Raw genomic sequence first — 11,541 nt, 5'->3', positions numbered from 1 at the left:
AATGAACGTTATATCCTGCTGGGATCCCTGAACGGTTCATTATCAGAAGTTAGTCACAGTGGTTTGCTGTACAGGGTTAGTCACAATAGGTTGGTTGTGCAGAGTTAGTCACAATGGTTAGACTGTGCAGGGTGCCTGAGTCAACAGACGTTATATCTCACGTAAATCACTGAACGGGTCATTGTCCAGATGGTTAATCATGACAGTTGGCTCTGCAGGATGTTAGTCACGATGGAGGTTCGTGCAGGTGTAATCATGATTTGGTTATATTGGATTAAGACCTCTTTTGAGAGGCAAATCACCTGAAGAAGGTGGACTGGAGGTAGCCTTAGTTAGAAGGTGAACCAGGATAAAAATGAATGAGTCTTTTACTTTTTACACGTATCATTTTAACGTAGAACCTCCAAGATTTAATATGTTGAACTGTATTGAACAAGTGAGAAGTTCTGTTATCTTTTAGAAGTTAAAATGAACGTCTTATTGGTTATGTATCCTCCATGCTTCCGCAACATCAAAGCATAATCCAATAGATGATTAAATGAAAGAAACGACGTTAATGAAAAGAAAGGGATTTTAAATAGATAAAGAACACAATTCAATCCCCCCTTTCTTGTGTTTTTCTCCACCTTCATCATATGCAATCTTTGATCTGGGGTGGTTCAATACAGCCATAAGCTTTGGAAGAAATCCCTGATGTTATATTCGATGTTATGACTTCCATTACTTAACAGATTAATAAATCAGTGCAGAAAATAAATAACACAATGAATTGTTTACCCAAATCGGATTCACAATCCTACTCTAGGGGCTACCAATAACACCCCTTTTTATACCCCAAAATATTCATCATATAATCAGAGAATAGCATGCATATAATTCAAAAGGGCGTCACATCGATGCTTTTAGAAGAACTAAAAACCTTTAAAAAAAACGACAGCATCTATTTACACAACGTACTACACCTGGTCATTTTAATAACACTCAATATAAAATCACAATTTAACTTGGATATGCATTCACAGCGGAAATATATGATACTCATGTGATTCATAATGATACATGTCCCATACCATGATCATACATCGATTAATGGTCTCAATTCAACATAAGACATAATCAAAGGTTTGGCTTATAAGCCTCTCAAAATGACGAGTAACCAACAAATAAGTTCATAAGTCATAGCATAATACATGAGCAATATAACATGAGTTCAATACACCTAGTCTACCAAGTGTTACATGACCAGAGCATCGACTCACTACCTAGTCTCCAATAACCAAGGAAGAACCTCCGGCTAAGTTCCGCACGAGCTACTAAACTCCAGAACCTGCATGTCGCCAAACGAGGCAACATTAAAACAGAAGGGTGAGAATACGGCATCACGGAATATTCGTAATTACCATACCTCGTCCGAAAAGCAGTTTTTTGAATGTCCTCAGCCCTAACGCGAATCTGATGATAACCAGACCTCAAATCAATTTTGCTAAACACACATGCTCCAACCAACCGATCCATCAAGTCATCAATTCTCGGAAGTGGATATCGGTTCTTAATCGTCACTTTGTTCAATTGTCTATAATCAACACATAATCTCATCGAGCCTTCTTTCTTCTTGACCAATAGAACAGGTGCACCCCACGGCGATGCAGTAGGACGAATAAATCTCTTCTCAAGCAACTCTTCAAGTTGACTCTTCAACTCTTTTAGCTCAGAAGCGGACATCCTATATGGAGCCATCAATACAGGACCAGTTCCAGGAACTAAATCAATCGAAAACTCAACTTCTCGTTCCGGTGGTAAATCAATTATATCATCCGGAAATACCTCCGCAAATTCACAAACTATCGGAAATTCCTCAATGGTTCTCTTCTCGCGTACATCTAAGGTTGCTAACAATATAAACAATTCAGCTCCATCTTGAACTGATTCGTCGACTTGCTTAGCAGATAAGAATGAATCTTCTTTAATACAATCCTCAGGAAAGATGACCGTCTTATCAAAACAGTTGATATACACACGATTAAATTCCAACCAATTCATGCCCAAAATCACATCAAGTTGTTCTAAAGGAAGACAAACTAAATCGATCCCGAAATCCCTACCAAAGATACTCAATGGACAATTCAGACATACATAAGAAGTAGAAATAGAACCCATAGCAGGTGTATCAATAACCATACTTCTACGCATATCAGATAATACAAGGTTCGATCTCCTAGCACAATCCAAGGAAATGAAAGAATGTGTTGCACCGGTATCAATAATAGCAATCAAAGGTGTACCATTAATGAAGCACGTACCTTGAATTAGCCTTTCATCAGTAGTGGCTCCCGCACTAGACAATGCGAACACTTTTCCTTTTGCTTGCTCCTTCTTTGGCTTGTCACATTTTGTACTAACGTGACCTTTCTCTCCACAGTTGAAACAAGTCACATTCAAACCACCTCTACAATTAGTAGCTATGTGACCATACTTGCCACACTTGAAACAAGTAGTAACCTCTTTCTTGCACTCAGCAGCTTTATGACCTTCAACACCACATTTGAAGCACTTAAGTGGAGTAGAAGATCCTCCCTAACTTGGCTTCTTGCCAAAACCAGCTTGTTTCTTCTTGTCATCATACGGTTTCCCACGATCCTGATTCTTTCCTTTCAAACTCTTGTAGAGAGAAGCACTCTCTCTACTATCCTCATCATAAATCCGACTCTTGTTAACCAATTCAGTAAAACGGGTAATCTGTTGATAACCAATAGCCTTCTTGATATCATGTCTCAAGCCATTCACAAACTTCAAACATTTAGATCTCTCAGCATTAGCAGTATTATAGTGGGGACAATACTTGATAAGCTCCTGAAACCTAGCATCATAAACAGCAACAGTACCATTTCCTTGCTTCAACTCAAGGAACTCCACCTCTTTCTTCCCACGACAATCTTTAGGAAAATAGTTCTCTAAAAAGACATCACGAAAAAGATCCCAAGTAACCTCAATGCCATCTTCTTCAAACCTCTGAAGAGTGTTATTCCACCAATCTTCAGCTTCCTTTTCCAGCATATGAGTACCAAACTGCACTTTCTGAGCATCAGTACAGTTCATAACTCTGAAGATCTTCTCAATCGCCTTCAGCCAAGCTTGAGCTTTATCTGGTTCATGTTCACCCTCAAAAACAGGAGGATTGTTCCTCTGGAATCTCCCTAATGCACGGTACCCATCATCATCCCCGTTCCAGTTACCCGCATTCGCTGGAGGAATCTGAACAATAGCACCAGCCAACATCGCCAATGCCTCAGCAATAGCATCATCATTCCTGCCTGCAACCATCGTCCTAGTCAACCAAACAAACAGACAAACAGTATCGATCGTGTCAGATACACAAATCAAATACAACAAGATAAGAAAACATTAACGACTATCGACCAACTGGCCGACCATGCTCTGATACCACTAATGTAACACCCCTTTTCATCATATAATCAGAGAATAGCATGCATATAATTCAAAAGGGCGTCACATCGATGCTTTTAGAAGAACTAAAAACCTTTAAAAAAACGACAGCATCTATTTACACAACGTACTACACCTGGTCATTTTAATAACACTCAATATAAAATCACAATTTAACTTGGATATGCATTCACAGAGGAAATATATGATACTCATGTGATTCATAATGATACATGTCCCATACCATGATCATACATCGATTAATGGTCTCAATTCAACATAAGACATAATCAAAGGTTTGGCTTATAAGCCTCTCAAAATGACGAGTAACCAACAAATAAGTTCATAAGTCATAGCATAATACATGAGCAATATAACATGAGTTCAATACACCTAGTCTACCCAGTGTTACATGACCAGAGCATCGACTCACTACCTAGTCTCCAATAACCAAGGAAGAACCTCCGGCTAAGTTTTGCACGAGCTACTAAACTCCAGAACCTGCATGTCGCCAAACGAGGCAACATTAAAACAAAAGGGTGAGAATACGAACCATTATGAAGAAATTATAACGGAAAACAATGGTTAAATCAACACTTCAAGTAATTAATCATACTATGTATAACCATGTAGATAACAGTAATCAACCCATATTTCACATGTTATCGAGTATTCAACAAGCTTAAATAGTATAATATTTCAATTCTACTATTATTTTCTCAATTAAGTACACAATCATAATTATCACATATTCACACATTTAATCAAATATGTATTCAAACTTCACTCGTTCAATTATCAAACTCATATACATATCACAACTGCATCAACTTCACATACTCAATTATCGCATAGTTTTAATGTGACTCAATGCAAGATATCTGACGCTATGCATGTGGTACCGAATTGTGAACCCAAAGTTTCACCGCTTTCCGATTCAATATCTAGAATCCAAGCCACGCTTCCGATCCGGACAAGACCAAAGCCCACCCAAAATGTAAACATATAGTCTACCGCTTCCGATTCACTCTAGAATCTAAGCCTCGCTTTTGTTTCAAAGCAAACCACCTTTGTTTCAAGGCACACCATGATATGAATGTATGTACAATGTTAACAAACATATGCAATTAAGATCATCTCTACCATCTTAATATTTAGCATATCACAATAATCCACTCTATGAATTATCCACAATATTGTACACCACATTCTCATCACATAAGCATTATTCACATATAATAGTCAACACACAATTCCAATCCACCATTTCAATTAACACTATTAATTAACACTATCATATGCTAACTCACAATTTGTCAATTTCATATGGTTTACTCACTTTCATATTAAACCAACAAGACATTAGTATTTTTTTTTATCATCTAGCTATTTCTAAATTTCAATTGTAGGACCATAATAGAAATACAATCCAACTACTATTTTTATTAGGAACATATTATCTTACATAGAAGCCAATTCCATTCAAACATGCCTATTTATCAATTAATCTAAATATATTTATCATATATGTCTATTAATGAAGTGTGAAGGTGGTTCACATATTTATTTGGATCAATGGCCACCAACATGGCCTTCCATGCGCTACAGTGTGTGCTTGTATTACATTACCATTTGATCTAAACACCAGCAGTAGTAGCATTTCTATATAAAAGGGAATATAAGGTGGTGACCTCACGTGTGATGTTTAGCAAAATAACATCATCAATCTAATAAATGAAAAGGGGACATTTAAATGAAACAAGTATATTTTCCTTTTTGGCCAAAAACTAGTCAGCAAGGAATGTGTTCTATCCATAAGAAAAATTAAGTGGTTCACGTTTCCTCCCCTGCGCAACAGTTAGTAGCAGTGGTATTGTCCCATCCTATAATTATATGGGTGATTCCACGGTTCCAAATTAAATTAGATGCTACAGTGTGTTTTCAAATCAACCAATTGCTAGTGGCCCACGTTCTACTTAGTTATCAGCTAGCAAGTGATTGTATTATTGGTTCATATTCATATACAGCAACAATAGCGATAAATAAAAGAAAAAGATGGGAAACGAAACAAGTATGTCATGGCTACACAGTAAGTGGTATTCTCCATTGATTATCCACTTCCGTCCGTCATTAGTGTATAACTATGACATCATCCGGTTTTCATTTGCCGAATTCAAAAACTATATGAGCCCAATAAACTGTTCCGCCATTGGCTTTGTTCTTTCCTTCCAAAATTTTAATTCCTCATTAAACCCAAATATACTAAATAGATTTCAGAAACAAGTAATTTATAATTTCAACTATGGATAAATAATAATGTTAATCTACCAATTACTCTATTATACTAGCCCACAATGATTAGGGATTCTCCCCCTTACCTCTTGATTTCTCCTCCAAAACCCTAGCTTTTCTCTTCTTGTTCCTCTCCTCCACTTCTATTCTTGAACCAGAAAATGAAAATGATGCTTCTCTCTTCATTTCCTCTCTTACTATCTCTATTTATTATATTGGGCTTTAAAATTAACAACACCCCCTAATTGTTTATCACTCCAATAAATAGGCCCAACTACTCTAACTCTTTAATAACTTAATTAATTCTATTAAACACAAATGCACTCAAGTTCAATTAATTAAATTAATAATTAAATCTCATAACGGTTAAATAAATAATTAACACACCAAGGAGTATAAAATATTATAATAAAATAAATACCATAAAAACGGACTGTTACACTACCAAGCCAGGGCCATGTCCACTAAATAGAATCAATTCATAGAACCTCAGCAAACAACCAGTTTGCGATCTAATCTCTTAATACTACTCGTGCTTTACTTCTACCTAAGACTCACCTAGGTATGAGGCCCCTCCTCAATTCCCTTCACAAACGGTGATAAAACCAACTAAGAAACTAAAGACACACTTCAAAACTAAAACTTGATCTTGCTTCAAAGATTTAATCAAGAAAAAAATCACTCAACTCTTACCTACGGGATTCGGGTGATAACAATACTTCTCTTACCTACAGGTTTTGAAAAGAACATGGCAGCCATCCCACAACACGAGTGATCTACCTTGACAAACCCTAATGGTTACATCTTTTCAATACTGGGCTTTCTTAAAAAACTAGGTTACAAAGTTTCCTATTTATAACCTATTCCCAGTTGGATTTGGGCCTTCAATCACAGCCATAATTGATGTTACAAATCAGCAGAAAACTTCTTCTATAAGAAAGGTCTTTAATCATAAGTTTCCTAAATTGTCTCCATAATTAGAGACTACATAATCTTCAATATTCTGACTTGATTCTCTTGACCTTTAAATCTGCGCCACATATGATTTCATAATATTCCATAGAATATTCTGCATCCATTGATTACATATTGAATCTTCATATTTCAGCTTAGCAGGCGCAATGTCATGAGTTTCTGCATATGACATCTCATAAGACATGTTGTCATAGAGCATGTCTCAACATTCCATAGAACATCTTGTTGTTGTACCTGTTTTGTACATGTTTATATTTGCAAGTTCTATACATCCTATTACATATTGCTACTACTATATTTTAGCCAAACATAAATGCCAATCACACAATGCAAGGCATTAACAACAAGATATGCTAAGATATGAACACTTGAGCTTCAAATGCATTTGGATTGTATGTTTGAAGTTTCTTAGTTTTCCTTCTTAGAAAACTGCACCCTCAAAATGATGCTAAAGAACTTATTGTACAACCTCCATTTATATTTTATCCTTATTTGAAACTAGCAATAAAAGGTCAATCAATACTTTAACTTGTTTGTAAACGGATGAGGTCTGAATCTTTGTATTAAGTTAAATACCTCTTGTGCTCCTTATAATTGAATGTTGCTTATAACGATACTATTATCAATATGGGGTACTGGAGTGGTGAGTCCTGGTGTTGGAAGGTTTCCCGAGCCGAAGAGGTTTTAGGCTTGGAGGCGACTGTAGAATTGGAAGAATCGAAATCCTTGTTGTTTGATATCCACCTGAATTTTAATTCTGTAGATGAGATTATATAGCCTTTCGACGTGTCAAATTTTTTTACGGTATGGTAATGTTATAAACTGTTAATGCAAGAGCAAGGCGGCGATATGTTGGAGGAAGGTAGAAATAAGGGGTTTTCAGTGATTTGGGGAGCCTATGTTCCTTCTAAATTAAAGATTTTTGGCTGGAGGTTATTGAATGATAGATTGCCGACAAGGAAACAACTCCTACATAGAGGAGTCATCATGCAGAACCAAGAAGCCCTTTGCATTCTCTGTCAGTTGCAAATTGAAGATCCAAATCATCTGTTTATACTTTTTTCAAAAGCTCCAAAGGTGATGAATAAGATTATTTCATTGGTTGGATTTAGATGAACATCTTGCTGTAGATTGTTGCAGCCAACTTCTGATGGGCGTAAACTCTTTGTCCGGTAAGATGCCAAGTAAAAGGGTGGGAGCTATATGGGTGACTATTTGGTGGTGCATTTGGAAGCATAGAAATGATATGATATTCAATAATGCGGTATTTGACAATGAGGGAATATTCTACTGGATTCTTTGGCATACTTGGCGGTGGCTTGCAATAGTAGCTAAGGATAGAATTGTGTAACTATTGTGAGTGGTTTAAAAACCCATTTTTGTGCATTTGATCTTTGTTGAGTTCGAGGTTATTTCCTATTTTCTCTTGTAAGGGTTTGAGTACCCCTAGTACTCATTTTTTAATACAAGAGTTTCTTATGAAAAAAATACAAAAATAATACAATGTTGCTTGCTTACTACATCTTGAGTGTTATGCTACTAATTGATAGACTCTAGTATCAAATGTAATAAGGAAAATGAATAACAAAGTGTATTGTTTATTTATTTTCTAAGAGCTATTATCAAACAAAATAAAAATGCAAATATACACACTAAAAACACATAAAACATCTAATAAATTTCAGATTCTTAAAAAGTAGAGAAGGGTGAGTATCCTTGCATTGGGATTTAATTCACCACCATCTACATCAAAAAATACCAACCAATTCAAATTTTCTTTTCTTTTTAAGAACATGTTAATTCCTTTCCACGACAATTGTGTAAGTCTCCAAAGGTCGAGCAACAGTGGAATACGACATTTAACATCGTTCATTTAAAAAACATCAAAACTTGTAAGCCGAACTATGGCTGCTCTGATTCCTTAAATGGGATACATAGGCATTAGGTCGCGAGGCCTGAACGACCACAATCTTGTATATATTTCTTTCTTTTCCCCATGTTTCTTTTCTTCCTTTTTCATGTGTTTTCCTTTAGCTTTAGATTTTTAGTTAACACTCATAGATTTAGACTAACAAGAGCGGATCCCGTCGGGTACGACGGACGTGAGGAGACTAATCCCTTCTCCTTGCGTAACCGACACCCTTACCCTTTTTCTTGGTCGTAAGACCATTGTTTGTTTTTTCCCTTTAGGTTTTACTCGATGTTTTCCTTTCCTATTATGTGGGATAAATAAACAATCGATGGCGACTTCATTGATTTTGATCCGAAGATTTTGATCTGGTTGTTTCACGGGGACTCCACAAGGCGAGGGATATTTACGCCACGGCGCCGCCCCCGTCCTCGAAGTGGCTTCAAGGAGACTTTGTTCCCCATCGCCGTCCCCGCGAGGGAAAAATTCCCCGTCTTTGGGAGTCCAAACGGGGAATCCCTATGGGGATCCCCACTAACGAAGGCAAGTTGATATCCCTGAATGTTTCTCAAAGTTAAATTAAAATTGAGTTGAAATTGAGTAGCTCGTTAAAAAAACTTAATTCTAGTGATAAAATACAACTCACAAATTAAAAAAGTGATACAAAATAATTAGCTGTAAAAATGAGCATTTGTTCTCTTTTTTAAATTTATTAAATATTGACCATCAATTAAATCTAATGATAATTATTTTGGGTTTCACCGATGAGGGATTTAGATGACCCCTCATCTTAGACATCACCTTCTTGGAAAAAAAGTTAATTATTTATATTTTCGAAAAAAACAACTTTTCTTATTTTCAGAAAAATTGTTTTTTTTTTTATTTTTGAAAAAAATTGAATTTTAATAAAAAATAGACAAAAATCTACATTTTAATTTTTGGAAAAATTTGATTTATTGGTTTTCAAAAAAATCAATTTTTTATTTTTCGACAAAAATCAGCATTTTTATTTTTGAAAAAAATCTACTTTTCATATTTCCATGAAAAATCGACTTTTTTATTTTTGGAAAAAACCGACTTTTCTTAATTTTGAAAAAATCTACTTTTTTGTTAATTTTTTAAAAAACCGATTTTTTTTTTATATTTGACAAAAATCAACATTTATATTTTTGAAATAAATAGATATTTTCTTATTTTCGCAAAAAATTGGATTTTTTATTTTCGGAAAAAATTGACTTTTCTTATTTTCAGAAAAAAAATTGACTTTTTTTAATTTTTTATAAAAAAATCGACATTTTTTTGATAAAAAATCGATGTTATTATTTTCAGAAATAATCGGTTTTTTTTGGGTAAACAAAATCGACTATTTTATTTTTTAAAAAAAAAATGATTTTTTTTAATTTTTGGATAAAAATCGGGTTTTCTTATTTTCAAAAATAAGAATCAAATTGGACATGGCTTATGAGGAAAATTATCAACCAAAAGGATTGTCTTGATGCTCTGCACCCTCTTTGGACTCAATTTTTAATAATTTTTTTGAAAAAATTAAAGTCAAAATTTTATTTTATATAAAAAAATATTATTTTATTTGTAATTTTCAAACAATAAATATTTTAAATAGTGTCTCTTTGATGAAGCAAATCATGAAGAAGCTGGTGGAATTTTAAGCTTTTAATTTGGTTCATACATTTAGAGAAGCGAATCGGTGCGCAGATGCTCTAGCTAAGCATAGTGTCTCTAGTGAGGAGTCTATGGTTTTCGGAGTGGTTGTTCCTGATTTCATTAGGCTGTTAATGATTTCGGATATTAGAGGAGATTCCTTCCGTAAGAATCACTTTGTGTAGTCTATCTTTTTTCTTGGGCCTAGGCCCTTCCCCTACCAAAAAAAATTGTTTGTCTTCAAAGTTTTCTCCTAGTTTCCTTAGAAAACTGCACCCTTCAAGATTTCAGATATTAGAAGAGATTCCTTCCGTATGAATCACTTTGCGAAGTTTATCTTTTTTTCTTGGGCTTAGGCCCTTCCCCTACCAAAAAAAAAAAATTGTTTGTCTTCAAGATTTTTCTCCTAGTTTCCTTAGAAAACTGCACCCTTCAAAACCATGCCAAAAACTTATTTCACAACCTCCATTTATCCCTTTATTGAAAACTACCAACGCAAATGAGATCTTGAGTGATATGATATTAATTGAAAGAAATTAGTATCAAATATAATAAATCATGAATAACAAAAAGTATTATTTATTTATTTTCTGAGAGTTATATCAAATGTAATAAATCATGCAAATATACAGATTAACAACAAAAAAAATAGAGGTCGGAGTATGCTATGTAGCACTTAGTTGTCTGGATTCTCTAATAAATTTTGTTGCTTTAATCTTTGTGTTTCACCATTTATATTTGTACGTAAACATTTACAATTTTAATTCAACAAATCATTATTCTTCCTATAGAACTTTATAACTCTATAATATATTAGTTTCTGCATAGTTCATTCTTCCATACTTTAAGTCGTTGATTTTTGTAAGATATATGGGTAGACAAAGCAAAATTGATTTTATTTTTGTGAGAATAATGAGAATCATCCTGAAATCCTATGATACTTCAAAATGGTTCTTTTAATTAAGTGATACGTAAACATTAATGCAAATAACAAATACAATTTATTTTATGTACGTTTTAGCAAAAGTTGATTTAATTTGTGGTGGAATTAGTAAGGAAATTATTTGACTGGAATTTTTTCATTTTTTTTGTCTGTAAGGAGGATTTGTGAACGGTTAACGGGTGGAGAATAATATGTATAGGTGTTGTGGTGTTTTAAGTTGTTGAGGTTGTTTTTCATTGTAATCAAAATGTTCTAAATATATTGGACTAGATACCTCAATAAATTGGGGGAGGTCATACTTTTTTTAAACTCATCCTCT

At 34.4% G+C, this 11,541-nt stretch overlaps 1 protein-coding gene across 1 annotated transcript; it reads right to left on the bottom strand.

The window, feature by feature from the left end:
• Positions 1–956: 956 nt before the first annotated feature.
• LOC131613670 (uncharacterized) lies at positions 957–3,276 on the bottom strand. The gene is made up of 4 exons (XM_058885318.1): positions 2,796–3,276; positions 2,301–2,528; positions 1,627–1,889; positions 957–962 (listed from the first exon to the last, which is right to left on the bottom strand). The coding sequence occupies exons 1-4, from the start codon at positions 3,274–3,276 to the stop codon at positions 957–959; spliced, it is 978 nt and encodes a 325-aa protein (XP_058741301.1).
• Positions 3,277–11,541: the final 8,265 nt, after the last annotated feature.

This window comes from Vicia villosa, linkage group LG6, assembly GCF_029867415.1.
Source record: "Vicia villosa cultivar HV-30 ecotype Madison, WI linkage group LG6, Vvil1.0, whole genome shotgun sequence".
Taxonomy (NCBI): Eukaryota; Viridiplantae; Streptophyta; class Magnoliopsida; order Fabales; family Fabaceae; genus Vicia; species Vicia villosa.
Note: the sequence above shows the minus strand (reverse complement) of the source record. Positions and strands in the feature narration are given on the sequence as shown.

Excerpts from the sequence above, each read along its gene's own strand:
- LOC131613670 (XM_058885318.1), bottom strand. The coding sequence starts at position 3,276 with ATGTTGGCTGGTGCTATTGTTCAGATTCCTCCAGCGAATGCGGGTAAC. Across the intron at positions 2,529-2,795 it reads TAATGCTGAGAGATCTAAAT|GTCATAAAGCTGCTGAGTGC; the intron begins GTTTGAAGTTTG and ends GTGGTGTTGAAG. Across the intron at positions 1,890-2,300 it reads TGATGAAAGGCTAATTCAAG|CAACCTTAGATGTACGCGAG; the intron begins GTACGTGCTTCA and ends TTATATTGTTAG.